General features: G+C 37.1%; 1 protein-coding gene across 35 annotated transcripts in view; it reads left to right on the forward strand.

The window, feature by feature from the left end:
* The window catches only part of CELF2 (CUGBP Elav-like family member 2), a 683,959-nt gene that overhangs the window by 54,046 nt on the left and 606,077 nt on the right, over window positions 1-23,836 (forward strand). For 2 of the 35 annotated variants that reach the window (XM_077472915.1, XM_077472918.1), the window contains exon 1: window positions 17,007-17,348. The exons of 29 other annotated variants lie outside the window; for them this stretch is intronic. In XM_077472915.1, the coding sequence (XP_077329041.1) occupies window positions 17,275-17,348 (74 nt within the window). In that variant the 5' untranslated portion in view covers window positions 17,007-17,274. Of the gene's footprint in view, window positions 1-16,964; window positions 17,349-23,836 lie in introns of those variants that run through there. 4 more of the 35 variants (XM_077472890.1, XM_077472899.1, XM_077472916.1 and 1 more) reach the window with 4 other exon arrangements.

Consider the following 23,836-nt stretch of genomic DNA (forward strand, 5'->3'; position numbering starts at 1 on the left):
AGGGCCTGCATGACAAATGAATTGGATACTTTAGGTATGTTCTCATATTACATAGGTTTGGTAGATGTGGGTTTGATTGTAGAGAGATTTCATGGTTAGATTTTATTGTGTTAGCTGAATAACCCTCATTGAGGATTATAATATAGTTACAGTTACTATACTTTCAGCTGTGTTTACATTTCTACCATGGTTATCATGATTAGGTGGTAGACCACAAAGGTCAATCAAACTGTGAGTAGAACCAGCAGGAAGGAAGGTCAACATTATGTGATGACCTTTAAAAGTATGATCTTTGTGTTATATTATTAATGTAAAGAAGCCCATAAATTATTTTGTGGGATAGGGCCAAGCAGTACAGATGCAGGGGTCTAGGATACAGACCACAGCTTTTATTCAAATGATTGATGTTTTTATTGAAGAGAATGATTAAAAAATCAGACATGTTTACAATAACATTGTATAAAATTGATCATACACAATATTAACAGCTACCATTGTCCCTCTGTGCTCTGCCTGGGGTAAGCCCAATTTCTCATCATGTTTATTGAGAGAGCTGAAAGACTAGGCAAATTATATAGACTGAAAAAAGATTTATAGAATTAACATTAGCACACCCCCAGCCTACTATATAGACAATTTCTTGCATACTGTATGAAGCGCTCAGAGCCTGACATCTTTTGGTGACCATGTATGCTTCGATATTATTATCCAATTGATCAAATTGATAGATTCCATAAAAATCGAAAGAGCAAAAGCTTCCCTTCCAATCAATTCACTTGTTTTCGATTGGATTTGATCAAACTGAGTTGATCGGCCAGGTCAGAAAATGATCGTTTTGCATCAGTTGTCAGAGATTCTTTGGCCGTGCATTTGATCATATTTTGATACATTAGATTATGAGATTTCCAGGTGAAAACAATCGGTCATTTATGGTCCCAAGTTATGATTGTATCTTAAAGTTTTACTAAATTCATACTAGTTAAATCAGTCAGTATATGCAGGAAAGCATGCTTGTTACACTCACTGGGGAACCTAAGGGGTTAATCCTGTGCATTGTATAAAAAGGCTGTTTGATCCTGTCTTCTCTGATCCTCCACTTCTTTTACTGCCCCAATCCATCTGCTGATAGAACAGAGCCCTAGAGGAACTCTGCACATGCACAGTTTAGTGTGTATTGGTAGAGAGATTTTTTTTTTGGGGGGGGGGTGCATGTGATCAGCACAGGACCAATCAGCACTGCCCAGACAGAAAGTCAGGGGTTGTGCAGTCCCATAGGACAGGCAGAGCAGAATGAAAACTCTTCCTAAAAGCTTTAACCAGTGCTCGACCGGACACTGATAGAAGTCACAAGACTGCTATATACTGCAGATTAGAAAAGGTATTTAGCAGTTTATATTTACTAAAACAATTGCATTTCCATGCTGTGTGTACTGTGAGAGACTAGATATAGGGAATGCAGGGTCCTGAGTTTAGTAACACTTTAATCATCGATCACAATCTACCTTCCCATATGTGGCATATCGATCAATTAAATTGTCGACTATAGATAGATTATTTTTATCAAATGAGATTGATCAGAAAATAAATTGTTAATTTATCAAAACATGTATGGTCAACCTTTACAAACTACTCTGATTCACTTAAACAGTGTCAAAGACATTTGATGAATCTGCAGACTCTGAAATGACTTCACTTATCTCTATATAGTAACAGCTTTGTAAGTGTACATAAGTGAAGGGTCTGATGTGTTGCTTTTTCAGGATTTATTTACATGAATACGTAGGGCCTATTTTCTTGGGAAACATACAGCTTCTTTCAAGTGCACAGGATTAACATCTTCTCTAGTGGATTAAAACAACTTCAAAGCATGCAGGAACAGAATTTAAAAAGGATGGGGTTATTAGGTATATCTCTACTATGTAACATCCACAGGATGGAACTGTTTATTTACAGACACGTCCTTTTGTAAAATAAGTTACTCTAACGCGCACGTCGTATTATTAAACATCTTTCATGGTATATGTGTCTGTGTAACAAAAAATAAATTAAAAGCATTTGGAAAATGTCGATTCTAACTTCTTTAGTTTAGTGTTTTTATTTTTTTTAGTGCATAAAAGAATGCAAACTGTAATTTTGTTGCTATTTGGAGCTCTGAAAACATAAGTTGGCAATTACTTTTCTTGGCACGTGTTAATTAGGCTTCAGTATGTTAATAAAAGCTTGTGCATGGCTTAAAAGCTTATATAGTATATATTTTGTGTGTTAAGTAAATACACATGATCAGTGGATGCTTGGTCTTTGGCATTCCACTGAATGAAGTCTCATGTTAAGCTGTGCTGACACTTTTCCCAGATGGGGTTTCTGTGGGGGTCATTTACAGGATGGAGGGATTCTGTGCCATTGAAGTGCAATTTTAAGCTGGCCACAGATGGGTAGAATTTTGAACAAAATTTCTTGTGAAGACAAGGTTCTAAGGCTGGCCATAGATTATGCAATGTGTTTGCTTAAACTAAGGATTTAAGGAAAGAAAACTGTTAGATTCCCCCATCAGCACAGTCTGTATTGATGGTGGAATCAAAAATTTTCTTTCCTTCAACCCTCCTGCTACGCTATTGTATTCTGACAACAGGAGGTTTACCGGCCTTCAGAATACAATGATCTAAAAAAAAATGTTCAACGCTTACAAAAAATGACAAGATATATATCCCAACCAATAAATAAATAAATAAATAATCCAATTAACCTCACTGGCGGTATTCCCGAGTGTGGCTCAAGGTTAAATTATAGTACCATTAGCGGTAACCCCCAGCCACACTTGGGATTACATTGCAAAATCCTGGTACAGCATACTTACCTTGTCATCGGGATCCTGCAATGTCCTCCCACTGTGTCCCCCCACAGCATCATCCCCGATACTCTGTGTTCTGGGCTCCGTTCCCTGCGAGCATCACAACACATGGGGGCGGAGCCCGGCGGCAAATAAAAAAAAATAAAAAAAACATAGCACATACTGTACAATGTAATCTTACAGATTACATTACTTTATAAAATCATTTCACCTCTCTTTTGTCCCTAGTGCTTTGTCCAGTGCCCTGCATGCACTTTTATATAGTATATACTGTTCTCTCTGCCTGAAAACTTGAGAATGTCAATGGCATCCAAAAACTGTCCCTTTACGCCAACAGTGGTTTTAGACCAGCTAGAAAACAGCAATAGTAATTTGGAACACTTGCAGAATTGAGCGATAGTGAATCATGCAGAAATGTATTTTATTATTATTATATTATTATTTTTTATTATTATTTAGGCTCCATGCACACTGAAGCTCATAAACAGAAGTTTTTGGGAGTTTGGGTGTTTGGAGCCCATAAAATCCCCTCTATGTTATTCTATGTGTCCATGCACACATGGACGTTTTTGGATGTTTATCAGTAGTGGAGTTTATGGGCTGTTTTCTGAACATCATAAAATTGCGTTCAGGAGTCGTTTTTCTGGCAATAAAAAATGCCAAACTCTCATAAACGTGAATGAATGCTCAAAAACATGGCTCACCCGTGTTTTTTTAACGTTTCTGATCCATTCAAAAAAGTTCATGGGCTGTTTTCTGAACTTCATAAAATTGTGTTCAGGAATCGTTTTTCTGGCAATAAAAAATGCCAAACTCTCATAAACGCGAATGAATGCTCAAAAACATGGCTCACCAGTGTTTTTTTAACATTTCTGATCCATTGAAAAAAAAAAAAACGCTAAAAAATGGTAATGCGGAAAAACACAAAAAAAGGGTAATAAACGCTATTGCAAAAACGTTAAAAAACATTGAAAGACTCACTGCAAAGCTACTGGCGTTTTTATAACATTATTTTAACGTCCAGTGTGCATGGAGCCTTATAATTATTTATTATATTATAATTTATAATTTTGTGTTTCAAACTTTATCATATCTACTAGACTCTTGCTTGGACAGATTTAGGTGTGTTATTACTAAGGGTTACATGCCTACAATATAAAATGCCAAATTTCTATGCAAAACAATGTACCACTTTGAGATGAAAAAATCTTATATAATCATACCGCCAGGGAGGTTAATACAGTAGTGAAGTGAGTTATATGCAACTGTGAAAAAAGAAGTCCAGAAAATACGTGATCTATAGGGATACTATGCGCTCACCAAACACATTAAAATATCTAATAGAGAATGGTGTCCACCGAATATCATCAAGATCCATGATGAATATCTGCACCAGTGAACCTCTACCCAAAATATGCACTCACCAGAAATGAGACATACAAAAGCTCCTATAAGTAATCCTAAGGGCTCATGCACACAGGCGTTTGGAGGCATAATCTTTTAGGGGTTGTAGAAAAAAACAACAGCCTATGCATCCAGGAGCAGCCGGTAGATCAACTTCAGTACAACCAGCCTGCCCATAGATGGATGGAAATTCGTCCGATTCAATTTCATTCCATCTATGACAGGCATACGTTTTTCCTAATCATTAATGAGGGAAATCCAGGTTCCCTTTTGACCCTGGTGAAGAGAAAATTTGAAGGAGCAGGTTGGAAAATGTTCCTTGATTGAACAGATTTCTAACAATATATGTGGATTCATTTGGTAAAGTTTATTCATTCCAAAATAAAATGTTAAAAGCAAATTTTTCAAATGACAAACAAATGTTCTGAGAATGTTTTGAGTTGTCCTAAGAATTCTCGTTTGAAATTCTATCCATCTATAGCCTTACAGACCCTAAACATAGATACAAAGCATTATAATACATGTGAATGTATGGAGCGTTGCTTGTTTATAGTGAGCAATTAGACCTGAAACCAAATACCAAATGCCTTGGAGCACTGACTGCATGCCAAAACAAAGCTTGAGGATCTGTCCACTGGCAAGGATATGTAAACCTAAAATCAAATACTCTTATTTTATTCTTTAGTCACAGTTAAAGTTTATGTAAATCCTAAAACATGAACTTCTTTTATGTGCTACCTTTCTGCCACTTAAAGAGGAAGTACAGTCTTCCTCTTTACATTGAACATACAGGTAAGCCTATAATGAGGCTTATCTGCAGGTACTATATACATCACCTAAACTTGCACCGTTTAGGAGATATTTACTGTATAAGCTGCCACAGAAGTCATTGGTGCATGCACACTGAAGGAACGACCTGCTTGTGCTGTTTCTAAAGGGCATGTGTTGTGACTCACACATGCATGGGAATGGTGTAATCATGGCTCCGGCTCCAATCATAGCGTTGGAGCCCATGAACTCAAAAGTAACTCCGATAAAGGTGTTGGCCCTGTCATCAGTGTGCCGGTGCCAATCCAGGGGGCATTGTCCTAAGGTAAGTATTTCATAATGGGCTAGTTTGCGATGCATACTAGCTCATTGTGCATTTGTAAAAAAAAAAATGATTGTATTGCAGTTTATCTCTCCTTAGTTGTAGTGGCTGCATTTGTTATTCACATTTGTTTTTATTTTTGGTCCTTTATTTTAACCTGGTAATTCTGCCAATAACTCACTTCCTGTCCTAGGGTGACAACCATCCTGAGCCAGGTTGTCATCCCAGGACAGGAAGTGTGTTATAACTACCTAACCCTGTATTAACCTCCCTGGCGGTATGATTCAGTCTGGAATAAGGTGCTGAAAGCGGTACAATTATTTTGCATGGAAATCTGGCTTTTATTTTGTAGTCCTGTAATTCTTAGGAATAACGCTCTGAAATCTCTTCAAACCAGAGTCTAGCGGACACCCCGGGTATGATAACGTTTATAATATAATAAAGAGTAATAAAAATTATTCAATAATGTAATCAAATCCAAAAAAAATGAAAAAGGGACATGTTTTGGTTGCTATGGACAATCTCCAAATTCCAAGCAGTAAAAAACAGTATTTATAATATAAAAGTGCATGCAGGGCATTGCACAAACCACTAGGGACAAAGGGGGTGTGTATTTTTTACTACAGCACTGTAATCTGTAAGATTACAGTGCTGTGTGTGTTTTGTGTGTTTTTACATTTTTGAATTTGCCGCCGTTCTCCGCTCCCGTGCGTCGTAACGTCGCAGGGAACGGAGCTCGGCGGCATTCGGCACTGTGAATCGAGCGCAGGACGGCTCGATCACACAGCGCGGCGGACATCGCTGGATCCAGGGGACAAGGTAAGTAACGTTACCTGTGTCCTCCCCTGCATCGAGCGGTGCAAGCCCGAGTCTGTCTCGGGGTTACCGCTATTGTAATGAAATTCCCAACCCGAGCCAGACTCGGGATTACCGCTGAGGAGGTTAAGACTATATAACACCTCCCTTTCTGGTTGGGGGGGTGTTTTGTAGTCCACGGAGATAGCCAGGAACAATTCTAATTGATAACAGCCAGGGGAAGAGAGTACAGATGCAGAAGATATCAGCTGACAAAATTTCTGGCTGAATGTACTTTTGCACTTGTCAAACACATATAATAAAAAAATTTTAATGGTATATATCAATCTGATCTCCAGGAAGCCTTACAATTCTACATTGTAGTGGGGCTGCAAACACACTGCAAGGGTTAACTGTTCATTTATGTCTAAGGACTCGGCAAAGCACTTTTACTTACATGATCCTCCACTCCTGCATGCTTCTCTGTGCTGTAACACTGGTTCCTGCAATGTCTTCTCCCCAATGCTCTGACGGCCTAATGTTCTCTGACATCATCAAGACTGATGCAGAAACTGTTCACCACCAGAGCATGGGGGAGCACCATCTGCAGGGGATACACACGATCGGATTTTCCGACTGGAATTGTGTGATGACAGGCTGTTGGCAGAAAATCAGACCGTTTGTATTGGTTGGCCAAATTTCCTTGGACAAATGTTGGATGGCAGGTTTATAAATTTTCCATGGACTGATTTTCCGTGCATGTGTACAAAAGTCCATCGGACAAAAGTTCAAAGTACAAACATGCATGCTCGGAAGCAAGGATGAGCCAGAAGCGGTCGGTCTTGTAAAGTAGCGTTCGTGATGAAGAATTAACATTCGTGACGTGACAAATTATGAAATCTCGAAATGCAGCGCACATTCTCTTCTTCTTTAGTGGGATAATGAAGCTGCTTTGCTGGTGATACTGATGGAGTTCTGCCAAGTGTATTTTAAAAGGCTTTTATGTTCTAGTGTTATCAAGAATAATATTATTATGCTTGTTTCTTTTGGGTTTTTTTGGGCAACAGTTTTTAAGATCAAAGATACAACTATGTTGGTGTCCCTTGTTAATTTTACATTGTATTTTTTTTAATGTAACTGCCTTACTCCCAAACTGTCATTTGAAGTAAAACACATAGCCAAGTATTATTCTCCACAATTGTTTTATTGTGCATTAAAATAAGAAAACAACTAAAATTAGACATGCTATCAGCTGATAGAACTTAACCAAAAAGTGCATTTTTATGCATCCAAAAATATAGAAAATATACCAAATCAAATCGTTATTCAACCAGAAAATAAAATAAAAAATAAATGGCTCATGCACGTGTCCTGCTTCTTAATATAGGGGGTCAATAATGCCAAGAGTTGGTGAAAGCAAAAGTCGGTCATCTGGAGATAATTCCGAAAATCATCCTTATTATTCTCCTGGAGTTCCCACAGCAAAGGCATATGACATAATTGGTCATGATTAATAAAGCAACCATTTTTTGGTCCAAGAACTTTTCCTCCTCCTGTTCCTGGACTGGACTTGGGTCAAAGCAATAAGACCAAGGCCAAGGCCAATAATAAATAACACGTTATTTCCTCCGATTCCGCAACATGTCTGGTTTTCAAACGGCCCTTCAGAAACGGAAAAGCACAAAATGAAAAGCGCAAATCAACACTCACCAAACTTCTACTAACATGAAATTAGCAGAAGAAGCCCAAAGGGTGGCGCCTGACAATTGAACTTACTCTAAGCTCGTAGTACGTCTAGTATGTCACTGCGTTTGTGTCTGTTGGCAGACAATTGTCTGCCTTTGTATGTAAGACGAGTTTTTGTCCAACGTTCCTTCGAACAAAAGTCCAATCATGTGTGCGAGGCTTAACACTGCTTTTCAGTCCTCTAGACATAAATTAGCAGTTAACCCTTTCAGTGCAAGGGAAGAGTTTTAGTTATCCTGGAGAATGAGCTTCACCAGACCTAAAGGAAGCAAAAAATAAAAATGTATTGTTATAGTGTACATACACTTTAAATATATAATTGAAAGCATTTTGTTATGTATGTTTGATAAGTGCAAAAAAAATGCCTGTTGATCCTGCCAGGAATCTTGTCAACTGATAACCCTCTATGTTCTCTGCCTGTGCTGTACTCTTTATTATAGAGGAAGAAATTGGTGGCTGCACACTGGAGTAGCAAAAAGTCCCTTTATTTCTCTTCAATAAAACATGATATGACACCAGAGGATGGTAGCAGGTACATCAGGTAGATGCGTTTCCCACAGTTACATTGTGCTTATATGAATAAACACAATGTAACTTTGTGAAACACATCTATCTGATGCACCTGCTACCATCCTGTGGTGTCATATCATGTTTTATTGAAGAGAAATAAAGGAACTTTTTGCTACTCCGGGGTGCAGCCACCAATTTCTTCCTCTATATCATTTACACGGCAGGCAAATCGAGGCTTGCACCCGGGGGAGGAGTCCTCTCCCCAGCTCGCCAGTTTTTTCTTTCCTACTGTTCTCTTTATTACTTACAATATTCCCAGTGATCCCTGTGGACTACAAAATGCACCCCCCATAAAAATGATGAAGAAGAGAAAAGTGGAGCATTTTCTGTAATCCTGTACTAGAGTGACCACACTGCTGCTCCTTAAAAATGGTGGGTGTGCGTTGTCACCCTAGGAGAGGAAGTGTATTACTAGCAGGATTACCAGGGCTAAATAAAAAGAAAAAGCCAAAAAACAAAAACAAAGGCAGACACAAAGGGGGAGATGTACTAAAACTGGAGAGTGAAAAATCTGGTGCAGTTCTGCATAGAAACTAATCAGCTTCCAGTTTTTGTCAAAGCTTAATCGAACAAGCTGAAGTTAGAAGCTGATTGGCTATCATGTACAGCTGCACTAGAATTTGCACCAGAATTTGCACTCTGTAGTTAAAGGGGTTGTAAACCTTCGTGTTTTTTCACCTTGCAGTGTCCAGCCCCCTTGTTTTACTCGCCTGAGCCCTGGAACTTTTCCCGCCGGGGATACGCTGTCTCTCTGCAGGGGGATCTCGGTTCTTGATTGGATAGATTGATAGCAGGGCAGCCATTGGCTACCGCTGCTGTCAATCAAATCCAATGATGCAGTCGCTGGGGGGTAGGGCTGAATCATATATTCAGTGGCTATGGACACCAAATGCTGGACTTGGGAGCGCGCCCACAAGGTAACCCCCTCTGGGAAGCACTTCCTCTTATCTGATGCAGGGAGGAGTCGCGAGAGCTGCCGGGGGACCACAGAAGAGCAGCTTTGGGGCCACTCTGTGCAAAACACACTGCACAGTGCAGATAAGTATGATATGTTTGTTATTTAAAAAATAAAAAACCGTTACAATCACTTTAAGCCTAGTGCATATGGGCCAAATGTCTGTCGGTACAATGGAAACAGTCCAACATTCAGCCCCTGTGTACTGCAGTCAGTCTATGACCGAAAAAGGTCTGCCGATTGGCTTCTGAACAGCACTCTCAGCCGCACTTACTGGAGTGTTCTGGTTTGGGGGGGGGGGCGTCCCCCTATCAGAACACAATAAAACAGCAAGGGAGATCACTGTACTGACATCGGATAGTTAGCACAGTGGCACCAAATGGAACTGTCAGGGTTTTTTTTTGCTCAGGCCTGCTGGATTGAATGAAAAAAAAATACTAGTGCGTACGAGGCTTTAGTAAATCAACTTCTAAGGCTAGGTTCACACCTAAGCTGCTCTGCAAGCCTTGTTTGTGGGGGCACGTCATTCACTTGAATGGGCTACTGTGAATTCATTTTATGCAGGAAAAAGGTTCCTGCACCTTTTTTTTTAAATACCAGCAGCATATGAATTCCCACAACTGAAAATGTGCTGCGATTTCAGATGTAGGGGGGTGCCATTAAGAAGGAATTAATAAAATGCAAAGAAGCAGTACTTTTTGGCTGCGTGTGCGGGAAACAGGTGTGATTTACACGCTGTCCTGTACCCGCAACAACCTATGCAGGCATGAACCAGCCTTAGGGCCCTTTTACACTGATCAGTTTTTCAGTTTAAAAAAAATGTAGAAGGAAAATGAATGAAAAATGCATCGCTTCAAATCCTATGGAACTCTTCACACCAGTCAGTTGCGTTTTTAAAAGTTCTGTTTACTGCATTTTTGGTGTATAAAAACCAAAAACACACCTCTCCATAGAAGTGAATGGAAAACACATTAGAAATGCATGAATACATGTAAAAAATGCACAGCAGATGCTCTTTTTGAGTCACATATACATGTTTCACAGGTGCATGATGGGAATCAGGCAACCAGAAAATGCATCAGATACGCATCCTGCATTTTTTAATACATTTATTCAATAGAGCAGTGTGAAAGCAGCTTAAGACCCCTTACAAACTGAGGCAGTGGCCGCGTTAGCTCTAAAGCGACACTTGTTTTTGCAGTGCTTCAGCACTGTTTAATCTCCCTGGCGGTATTCCCGAATGTGGCTCAGGGTGAATTTTCATTACCAAAAGCGGTAACCCTGAGCCACACTTGGGATTGCATACCTTTCAAATGTAACCTTGTCCCCGGGATGCTGCAATGTCTCCCCGCTGTGTCCACTGGTTGTGTCCTCCGCTCGATTCATCACAGTGCTGGGCTCTGTTCCCTGCGAGCGTCGCAACGCACGGGCCTGGAGCCCGGCAACAATTTCAAAAAGTGAAAAACACACAATACATACAGAACACTGTAATCTTATAGATTCTATTACTGTATCAAATCATTTCACATCCCCTCTGTCCCTAATGCTTTGTCTAATGCCCTGCATGCAGTTTTTTATTATATACATTGTTCTTTCTGCCTGGAAACTGGAGATTGTCCATGGCAACCAAAAAGTGTCTCTTTACGTCAAAAGCGGTTTTAGACCAGCTAGAAAACATACAGCACTCCCAATCTGCCCCAAAGATGCTGCTTGGAGGACTTTTCCTAATGTTCTGCAAGCGCACTGCTCCAGTGTGAAAAGTCACACTGAAATTAATGGGGGGTGGTTTTGCAGTCGCTTTACAGTCGCTATTTCTTGCGCGAAAACACATGAAAACCGTCTCAGTGTGAAAGGGGCATACATATTTGCCAGCACACTATGGATCGGCAATTTTCGTCCAAAAAGTTTTAATGAAAAAGATCACATCACAAAGGAAGGTGCAACGTTTCAGAGCCGCGCAGGTCCCCTTCATCAGGCATGTGATGATATGATGTGATTATCACATGCCTGACGAAGGGGACCTGGGCGGTTCTGAAGCGTTGCACCTTCCTTTGTGATGTGATCTTTTTCATTAAAAATTTTTGGACGAAAATTGCCGATCCATGGTGTGCTGGAGAATATGTACGCTTGTTTGATGTTTCCAGGACCCAACTGGTAATCGCTGCAGCACCCACCATTTTATGCGCCATATCTACCAGGAACATGTGCGACAGGAATATTGATCAGTGTGAAAGGGGTCTTAAGGGCTGGTAAGGTGCAATAAGTTACACTTTGATACATTTTTGTTCCAAGACATATTTTATATGTTCTTATTATTGCCATTGTGAAAAGCTAATGCATATCTGGTAATTTCACCAACCTTGCTTTCTGTGTTGGGCTGACAACGCCAACCATTGATTGCAAAACCCATAGTAGAGTTGTCAGCATGTGTGCCCCTTCCCAAACTGGAAACAATAGGGTGCTGTGGCAGCACATTGGGTTTCTGCAGTCCTGTTCTCACGCTGTGACATCACAGGCTAATATGCCCTCCTGTTCTGCCCTGCCATAGAATGATTGACAGCTGCACCTGCTGCGGCTTTGATTATGCAACTTTTTAAGCCGCACTGATGGCAGCGATATTGCAGTGCAGTGACTGTTAATAAATATCACTTAAAAAAAGTATTTAGCATTTTTTCTTTTTTACAATATTGATGCCATTTGTTCTGTTATATGACGCTACTGGTATCATTTCCTGCTTTACCAGTATTTACTTTACAAATGCTAACCACCAAGCACTGCCCATTGGCACAAGTGTGTATTTAGTCCTTTTGTGACAAAAGAGATTTAGCTATGTATCCGCTCATAACAATACAGAGTTATAAATTTATATACATGATAAGTGTACCGACTGGCTGTGCTGGTTGCTATAAGAATCAGAATCGGCTTTATTGGCCAATTCTGTACAAGCATATAGAAAAAATTGTCTGGATCTAAAATTGAAGTGTTTTAAATGGCTCTCAGTGTATTTTGCACGTAAGTAAACATTTTATGAGTATGTGTACACCCACACACACACACCCACACACATATATACATACACATACTTATTGAAACAACAACGCAAAATTCAAGTCTTAGGCATAAGAGTACATTTGATTGTAAGCTCTTTTTGCATTCCTATTTATATATGCGGTATATGTCATATCTGATGCGAATCTTCACGTGAAGTGCTGTAGATGTTTGTGTTGTTTATTGGTAATAATATAATCAGAATTACTTTACACAGTATATCAACTACTGTACGAGTACAATGTGCCACCATACTTATTCAGAGCCATTGTAAACACTGTTTACAGCGCTATAGAAAATGTTGGTGCTATTTATTAATATTAATAAAGATAATCAATACATTATAAGCAGAAAGCAATGTATAGTTACATTTTTGTTACAGGGCTTAATCTCACTATACATTTTTCATTTTTTTGTTAGCAGCAGGCTGAAAAAACAAACAAAAAAAATTATTCCTTCATCCACAAAATTGAGGAGGAGTAGTTGCCCCCACATTGCAAGGGTTAAATGCTAATTTTGGTCTAGGGAATTAAGAAAAGACGTTTTTCTTCTGTGATCCCCCACTCAGATTTCTCTGCGATCAGTGCCCCGGCCTCTTCTCCCCTATGCCCTGGTGGTCGCAGGTCCTCTGACATTGTTAAGACAAATGCAGGATCCATATACCTGCACTGGATGTGAGGATACAGAGTAACAGTCCACTGCTGGAGTGTTGGGGAGTTCCAGCTACTGGGGGGAGAGGAGGATCCCCCACTCCTGCAGGCTCCTCTGCGATCAGTCCCCCAACTGTTTCTCCCTTATGCCCTGGTGGTCGCAGGTCCTCTGACATAATTATGACCAAATGCAGGATCCATATGCTTGCACTAGATATGAGGATGCAGAGGAACAATCTACCTCTGGTGCATGGGGGAGTTCCAGCTGCTATGGGGAGAAGAAGATCCCCCGATCCTGCAGGCTCCTCTGTGATCAGTCCCCCAAATGCTCCTCCCTTATATCCTGGTCCTCTGACATCATTACGACCAATGCAGGATCCATATACTTGCACTGGATGTAAGGACACAGAGTAAGAGTCTGCCGCTAGAGCGTTAGGGAGTTCCAGCTGCTGGGGGGGGAGTGGAGGATCGGGTAAGTAAAACTGCTTTTTCCATTCCTAAACCCAAAAGATAACCATTGCAGCAGCCCCACTGCAAGGGAGAATTTTTGCTTTCCCCGGAGTTGAACTTTAAATGAACACAAATAGTTCATAACAATAATATTAATAATAAATACTTCCTACAGCACCAATTTTAGCCTGTGCAAACAGCCTTACTGGCAACTTTATAAGGTGGGCTTTAAATGAACTCAAATATATATTAATAAATGTTATTATAATAATATATTATCATTATCATTAAAGAGCTTATTAGCCTTTGCAAACACTTCATACAGTGCTGCAGAACATGTTATTTATTATTAATAATAAAGATAATAATAATAATCAATGCTGTATATGTATAAAGCAATGCACAGTTATATTTTAATTTCACTTATTTATAGACTTTGCAAACACTTTATACAGCGCTATAGAAAATGTTAGTGTTATTTAATATTATTAATAGCAATAAAGACACTTTACATGTATAAATGAATGTTCAATTACATTTTTGTTACAACACTTATGTATAGCCCACACAAACAGTTTTACTGGTAACCTGATAATGCGGTCTTTAAATGAACAGAAATAGTTAATAATTATTACTTCCTATATATAAACTACTGTACAGGCGCAATGCGTTAAAACACTTACTTATAGCCTGTGCAAACACTTTATACAGGGATTCAGAAAATTGTAGGCGTTATTTATTATTAATACTAATAATATTAATAATAATAATACAGATTATAATAATCAATACTTTAAATGTATAAAGTAATATACAGTTACATTTTTGTTACAACATGTATTTGTACCCTGTGCAAACACTTTGTGCAGTGATAAAGAAAATGTTAGTGATACTTATTAATAATAATCATCATCATTATCATCAATACTTTATATGTGTATACATTAATATACAGGTACATTTTTGTTACAAAATGTATTTGTACCCTGGCAAACACAAAACATGTTGATAATATGTATTATTATTAATTATGATCAATACTCAATATGTATCAAGTAATATACAGTTACATTTCTATTACAATGCTTATTTTGTAGCCTGTGCAAACTCTGTACAGCACTGCAGAAAATGGTGGTAAGATTTCTTAATATTAATAATAATCAGTACATTATATGTTTTATGTAATACATATTCAGATTTTTATTACAGCACTTATAGCCTGTAGCCTGTGCAAATACTTTGCACAGTGCTACAGAAAATGTTGGTGATATTTATTCATAAAAATAATCCTCATCATCATAAATACTTTATATGTATAGTAATATACAGTTACATTATTGGTACAATATGTATTTATAGCCTTTGAAAACACTCCACGCAGCGCTAAAGACAGTGTTGGGGATATTTATTAATAATCATAATTATTATCATCATCATCATCATCATCGATGCTTTATATGTATAAAGTAATATACAGTTTGCTTCAACACTTATTTATAGCTTTGTATTCAGCGCTACAGACAATGTTGGCGATATGTTTATTATTATTAATAATAATCAATACTTTATATGTATTACGTAATATACAGTTACATTTTTATTCCAACACTTAAAGCCTGTAGTCTATGCAATCACTTTGTACAGCACTACAGAAAATGTTTGGTGATATTTAGTATTATTAATCATCATCATCACCATCAATATTATCAATACTTTATATATGATACAATATACAGTTACATGTAATATACAGTTACATTTTTCCTACAATCCATATTTATAGCCTTTACTTTACAAAGCGTTACAAACAATGTTGGTGATATTTATTAATATTAATAATAATCAATAATCAATATATGTATCAAGCAATATACAGTTACATTTTTTATTACAACACTTATAGCCTGTAGCATGTGCAAACTTTGTACAGCACTAAAGAAAGGTTGGTGAAATGTATTATTAATAATAATAATAATAATAATAATTATCATCATCCTCATCATCATTATCCTCAATGCTTTATATGTATAACATAATATAGAGTATAATTTTTGCTACAACACTTATTTATAGCCTTTGAAAACACTCTATGCAACGCTACAGACAATGTTGGTAGCATTTATTATTATTATTAATAATAATAATAATAATAATAATAATAATAATCATCATCATCAATACTTTATATGTATAACATAATATAAAGTATCGTTTTTGTTACAACACTTATTTATAGCCTTTAAAAACACTCTATGCAGCGCTACAGGCAATGTAGGTGACGTTTATTAATAATAATAATAATAATAATAATAATAATAATAATAATCATCATTATCACCATCAATACTTTATATGTATAACATATTATAGCGTATCATTTTTGTTACAACACTTATTTATAGCCTTTGAAAACACTGTACGCAGCGCTACAGACAATGTTGGTGACATTTATAAATAATAATAATAATTATAATCATCATCATCATCAATACTTTATATGTACAACATAATATAGAGTATCATTTTTGTTAGAACACTTATTCATAGCCTTTGAAAACACCGTATGCATCGCTACAGACAATGTTGGTGCCATTTATTAATAATAATAATAATAATAATAATAATAATAATAATAATAATCATCATCATCATCATCATCATCAATACGTTATATGTATAACACAATATAGCGTATATTTTTGTTACAACACTTATATATAGTCTTTGAAAACACTTTACGCAGCGCTACAGACAATGTTGGTAACATTTGTTATTAATAATAATAATAATAATAATAATAATAATAATAAACATCATCATCATCACCATCAATACTTTATATGTATAACATAATATAGAGTATCATTTTTGCTACAACACTTATTTATAGCCTTTGAAAACACTCTACGCAGCGCTACATACAATGTTGGTGGTATTTATTACTATTAGCTATAATCAATACTTTATACGTTTACAGTGGCATACAGTTCCACTTTTGTTACATGTATTTGCACACTGTGCAAACACTTTATACAGCGCTACAGAAAATGTTGGCGTTATTTTTTTTTTTAATAATAATAGTAACGATAATAATAATCAATACTTTATAAACATATACTAATGTACAGTTCCATTTTTATTACAATACTTATGTGTAGCCTGCTCTGCCCAGTCTTACTGGTAACTCGACAACGTGAGTGCAAATAGTTAACGTGCCATCGTACAACTTAGCAGCGGTGAAGACTGGGCCAGCAAAGCCGAAAGGATTAACGGATGTCTCTCTCTGCTTGTATTGCACAACCCCATACACAGAACATATGTGGAAGTCCCTCCAGTGCTCTGTACAGATCATTTTCTGCAATGCACTGCTCTCCTATAGGCCCTCCACACTTGTGTAATGAAGTGGAAGTCTTAATGCACTGGTGATAAAAGGATGGGAGCCATGGAGGGGTTAAATGAAGCTGCAGTAGGAAGGGAGCTCCGCCTCTGCTTTCAGCACCTGGTCCTCTATAGACAGTTGCCTCAGCAGTAGATTTCAGAAGGGATTGGAGGAAAACAAGAGGGGGAGAGAATGTGACAACTGCCGGCTCTGGCTGCTGCCTTGGGGAGGCCTCCTGCACCTGTCCCTGCCTGTCTCTTGGCCAACACTGTTGTTGAATCAGACAAGCAGAGAAACATTCTTATTTGCCAGAGCAGAACGGCGTGCAGAAGCAAGAACATGACTTCTTCATTCAAGCTGGATTTTCTTCCTGATATGATGGTCGATAGCCGTTTGCTAGTTTCTGACAGAATGTAAGTACAGAGCCAGTTATCTGACAGATCTAGAACTGTGCCATGCTGCATTAATGCCACATTGTTCTTGTGTGTACAGCGACAAGAGAGTAGAGGGGGAATAAAAAAAAAAAAAGCCATCTCTCATCCTGTAGTTGCTCCAGGCTACAGAGTTTTTAGGGAGTGATTTGTGCTTTCAGACATCTCCACTTCACCCTGCATAAGTCATGCATTTGCAATCACTTTGAATTTCTTAATGATGTGTTGCTAATTTTCATAAGGAATGTGCTGATCTGATAAAGCGAGCTGGATTTTTTTTTTTTTTTTTTTAGCCACTTTATGTTTCAACGCTGTGGGAAATGACATTATTCTTAGTGCCTCCACCAGTGCCCTGAATTACAACACATTTTTTTTTTTTTTTTTTTTTATTGTGCTCCAGTCCTGCTAGAGATGATGCTTGTGGATGCCAGTAACGCAGTTTAATCCAATGAGATACACTGGGATTTTTCCACCTTATGATTGGCTACGGAGATAAAGATTAGGAAAGCACATGCTATTAAAACCTCATGCTCAAGTCATGTCATATTCCTATAAAGGTGAAAATCTACGATAGTTTCCCCACTGTCCTCCTTGAACCGGATATGTGACTACAACTAGAGTGACACTGTTATGGGATCTCATGAGCTAAGTGGGGGATTTACATCGGAATGTGACAGCCCTTTTTATTGTCACAAGAAAACATGAATCTGTCATTAGTGTTTACGGGGAATCAATATTTACATGACGACTTTTAACTGTTTGCCGTTGCGACACTCGGCATTGTTTCAAAAGTTATGGCGCTAATAAATATTATTTTTTTGCCAGGAGAAATAATTGCAAACATTTATACAAAGCTACTTGAACACATGCACATCTGTTAACTCTCATAAAGTCTTTACAGACATGCTTGCGCGTTATGGAGATACCATAAACCTTTAAAGTATTGCAAAGAGGACGCAGACCGAAGGGTTAAAAAAAGCAACTATAAATATAAGCAAGCGTATGTTCTAATAAGTGACAGCCATGATTCATCTTTATGTCTTTTCGCAAACCCTACAAAGGGCCGTTCCAAGTTTTATGATCAATTTTACTGGCAGCAAAACTTTCCCCACTGGTGCTTGCTGCTTTTCTAAGCACATTAGAAGAGGAGCCTTTGAGTGGAGAGACTCAATACTAGTCTATTGTTTACGCTGTTGAGCCATAGGGGGTTGGGGAGCATAAGCCTTTTATGTGTTAGCCAACTTGTATCATACACAGTATGTCCTCTATAGTACTGTATACTAAACTGTCTGTTTAATAACATGAGCTCATAGAGAGCAGTGAAGGGGTCGAGGTCGAAGAATGTAGCTGTGCTTTAAAAAATGATAAGCATGTGATGCATAGGACACGAGGACCATTCATAACCTGTTAGGAGCCAAGACAAAGCAAATGTAGTCTGTACTGTCCCAAGGCTAACCAACTAGTTCACTTATAGTGCCAAGCCCCATGGACAAGAAGGGGTTAACTTCATAAATAATTACACACTTGAGGTGCACGGAGGTGAACATGAGGTCATGCTGAGTATTGTCTTTCACTGTAACACTTCATTGTGTTTTTATCATCTGGTCTTACACAGGTGAAATAAATACTGAACAACTACAAGCGCCTTAAGTTCAAAGTTCTAGGAAAGGTTCAGTGTGTGCTTGCAAAATCAAGTGCAGCTATTTTTAAGGAATTTTTTTTGTCGATTTTTTTATTTATTTTTTCGGAGGAAAATAAATTCTTGGAAACTGTTGCAGATTGTTTGATTTTTTTTTTTGCGCTGGAGGCTGTAATATGATCATTATCTTTGTAAACAGCTTGGAATCTGAAGATGATCTATGACCCGCCATCAAAACTGTACTTCTAGTGTATGAGAGTTATTTGACTTGTGTTGGCTACACTGGGATTGTTTTTTTACGGATTATCATGATTTCCATCATTGCATGCCATTAACAAATGACATGAGCAAGCGTACTGTAAAAGATTGAACAGAGGGTTAACATCATTCAGAGAGTTACTAAACTGGTTACACAAGGCTTTAACTATTGAATGCAGTTGGCAGGCTTGTTATTGTTAAGGCAGTTACTTTTTTCTTGGCAAACCGTTATAATGGTTGGTAAAAGGGAATAGGTTATGCTTGATATTATGTGAGATGACAAGGATACCATTATTAAGGGTTTCATGTCCACTATATAATGTAGGAATGTCAGTGCTGCATTCTTTTGCTTGCAACTCTTCCTTTTATGAATGGCAATTTTCAGTCTGTATGGGTTTTCGGTGACTTTTTATAACCTATATGTGATATTCAAAAGCAATTTGTCATATTAACATTTGCGCATAAATTAAATGCAGGAAGTAAACACATATGAAAGATAAAGGCAGTTTTGCTTATTAAAAACAAAAACCAGAAAAGTTTTGCTTATTAGTATATTTTTAGCAATGTGGTAAATCATAGAAATTGCCTTAATATGGAAGACCTGTGGCAGGTTGGTTATTCTTGAAGTAGTGCTGTTAAACCCCACATGGGAATAAAACATCAAAAACACACATAGAATCTATTTAAAGTCATAAGCGCACACTTACAGAAATATAGGATGTAATATATAACACACAATAGTTGACATATTTAGAATTAAAGACTGCATGGAGTCATTCATCCAGATTTATTATACCACTCTTTTAATATATAGGTAACTTTGATAAGGGTTTACTTTTTTTTTTATTTTTTTTAAATGGTTGTTTCCGCACTAGAAGACTTGTAATCGAAGTTGCCATGTAGAATAAGGCTCAGTAAAGAAGTTGTCCTAACGCTAATGTGAATATTACACTTTGCTGATGATCTGAAAAGCTTGGAAGATATATAGCTTCTCGGAACGCTTCATTTGTCATCCAGACACATAACTGCACTGACTAAATTTGAAGCTGCTATCATTTGTCCATAAAACTGAAATAAATATGTATTGGTGGAATTCTTGTCTTCCTCTGATGTGTGTTGTGCTTGTAATTCGGGCCGCTTGCTCTACATTTGTTTGCATTGATTCCCATTCATAAATTGGCAGGAGAGTACATCTTAATGTGCTATTATATGTGTAAGTGTAAGCTGCATCTGGTTATGAGTGAAAGGGTTTAGAGATTAATTGTAGCTTCTCAGGGTCATCCGCTGTTGACAGCATTTGTCATCTGGATAAAATGTAATTTGCAGTGGGGAGCAAGTGGTATATAACATGAATTAACTGCACCTTGGCCTTTGCACATAGCCTTCTATATGAAAGAATTTTAGAGATAAGTATTGTAGCTGACTATCTATCGATCTATCGATCTATCTATCTATCTATCTATCTATCTATCTATCTATCTATCTATCTATCTATCTATCTAACTACTATGTATCTTAATCACAATAAAGGTCCCTGTTATAATAAAATACACAAAATGTAAAATATATATATATATATATATATATATATATATATATATATATATATATATATATATATATATATATATATATATATATATATATATATATATATATATTTGACTTTGGCATTCACACAGTCCAATGCCAGTATAGTACTACAGTACATGGGGGATTGCCTTTCACTCAAGCACATTTGTTTCCTGTTGCTTCCAGATAAACCTTGAATAGTTTATGTTCATTGATCACAAGACTTAATCAGGGAAATCAAATACTCTGTGTGTGGCCAACACTGTGTTTGAGTTATCTAACTTTACTGTTTAGTCAGCATATATTTTAATGTGGCTTAGATGTGAGTTTTGAATGCTATATTTGGATATGGTGAAAGTTCTTTTTTTTTTTTTTTTTTGACTGAAGCATTTTAAAGCAAACATGGACTCTAAAATAGGGTAAAACAGCTGCTTATGGCTCAGCATGAGGCACTAATGAATTGCAGCCGATACAGCCCTCTGTAATGTCTGTTGGTTTTTGCAATATTGCTAAGTAGGCATAAAAAATGTTGGACTTATAATTCTGCAGGTGTTCACTTGTAAAACCACTGAAGTTCTAAGAACCATATAGCCTTTCAGCAGTATAGAGCGTATTGTGGCAAGATAGGGGATATTTACGCATTTTAACTTCCAAGTATTGTGAATTATGTGATACTGCATGCAGCTGTCTCTATGAGGGAAAAAAAAAAAACTCTACGAAATATAATCCACCCTCAGAGCTGTGCTTTAATCTTTATTACGAAGAACAGGTTCATAAAAAAGGCATTGGGCTTCAGTTTATTTCTCTGCACGTTTGTAAATTGTGAAAACAAAGAATGTTTTCAATGGCCATTGGTCCACGGTGCTGCTCACACTACTCCAAAGCCTAAATGGTAAATGCTTAACACCATTATATATCAAGGAAAGCAACAGTTTGGTTTGTTTTTAATATTTATGTTATAATACATATATAATAGGTTATATGTTCATGTATAGTATTCTAGTTTTTTTCCATGGTTTGTGTACCGGGTACATGGTTTGGACAGGTACAAGGGGTATATGTTACACATTTTCATGCAGAGCTTGGGAATTCAGATCCAGTCCAGTAAAAGCAATTAACTGGAATTCTAATGCGCTTGATATCGCTTTCATAGTCAGGCAGGAATTAAGTAATATGGAAGCTTTATTGAATAATACAAAAGGGAGAGCAGAAAGTACAACATTTACTAACTCATAGCAACCAACCAGAATTTACTTAACAGAAGCCAAGTCAGGAAAAATGGATTTTCACTGGTCAACATGGATGCTACTTTGTTCTTTGCCGTTGAATTGCAAAAAGTTTGATGTTTTTTCAATAATAATTGACTTCTGTTTAAATTGGCCCTAGTATATGAATGTGAGTTAGGGACCTTAGATTGTAAGCTCCTTGAGGGTAGGGACTGATGTGAACGTACAATGTATATGTAAAGCGATGCGTAAATTGACGGTGCTATATAAATACCTTAAAAAATAATAAAAATATAATACTAAAAATAAATATCGCATGAACACTTGAAAGAATAACATTCCCATCATCCCTAGTTTAATATATTCTCCATAACAAGCCTTTATAAGCAGCTTTCTCAGTACTGCCTGAATATTGATTCCTAGAAACAAAAACAAAAAATCCATAAACACCAAAGTAAGTAGTGAAGGTAAAAGGAGCTTTAAAAACATAGAAATTGGATAATAGCATAGAGAACTCATTTGACCTGGTGGCACCTCTTTCTAAAATGTCTTGACTATGTTGGGTAAGATACCGCAGCCTGAATATATTCTTGGGTCTTGAATATCCACAAAGATATATTTGATTTCTGCATCCAACCATATCATTCTTTAATTTCAGCAGTAAATGGAAATGAAAAATAAAACACATTCTGACCTCCCTTTTTTCTCGTTTTTTCAGGTTTTTTTTTATATCAAATTTGCTTTCTTCATAACATTTTCAACCCCTCCCAAAAAAACAGCTTCCATTGCTTAGCATGTATAAGGATACGGCTTACTTTTCTTTAACTTAATGAAATTGTAGGGGACTTTCTTGGGTTACATATCTCATAAAGATGCCTCTCAAGACAGCCCTGTAAGCTATAATGAAAGGGTTTGTTTTTACATACATTCACATACACTGCTCAGTATGGTCTTTTCCAGCTCCCATATACTTTGAACCATGGGGTTATCTTGTTTTTTTTTTCGAATGCAAAAACATATGGAGGCTACCTGATTTTTCTAATGACTATTCTGCCAATGAGAGGTGTCCTGAAGTTGTTTCCAGCAGTTGAAGTAACAATGCAATCTTCATTTATGTTGCCAACATCTTTCATATTATGCAACATCCTACCTCTGTGTGGTTAGATGTCAGTGTCAGTTCTGTATGATCATTTACTTTGAGCCCTCTTATCTTCTCATTCACTCTAGTATTCAGCATTACAGTTTTATCTGTAGATAGCGTGATGTTATAGGAAATGATTTATGCTTGTTTACTTACTCAAGTACCAACCTAGTAAGTCAATTGGACAACTACGTAGTACAAACTAAAGATAAGCTTACATATAATGTGACATGATAATTCAGTAGAAATGTCACTGCCTTCTGAAAACAAGTCAAGAGTTATGTGGTGTACTCTTAATAACCTATGGAGACAGTACATACATTTTCACCTCCTAGCTGTGGTTCTAAATGAACCAATTTGTTATAATGGCATACCTACTATTCAATAATAGTATTTTTTATGGTTCATGAATGAAAGAGGAGTAAGAGTTTGGTTATTTTTTAGTAGTTATTTTATATTATGTTTTTTTTCTGTGGCATGTGTACCTTTCTGATATACATTTGCCAGGTATAAGGAATACTGCGGTTTATTAAAATGATCTTTAGATGGCACCTTCAAGTTTCAGGTGTTTCAGGAAACAAACTGAATAGATATGTTCTAAGTATTTAAAAAAATCATTGGGTACATAGTTATA

The sequence above is a fragment of the Lithobates pipiens genome, unplaced genomic scaffold (assembly GCF_037356315.1).
Source record: "Lithobates pipiens isolate NorthernLeopardFrog02 unplaced genomic scaffold, aLitPip1_a1.2 Scaffold_8, whole genome shotgun sequence".
Classification (NCBI taxonomy): domain Eukaryota; kingdom Metazoa; phylum Chordata; class Amphibia; order Anura; family Ranidae; genus Lithobates; species Lithobates pipiens.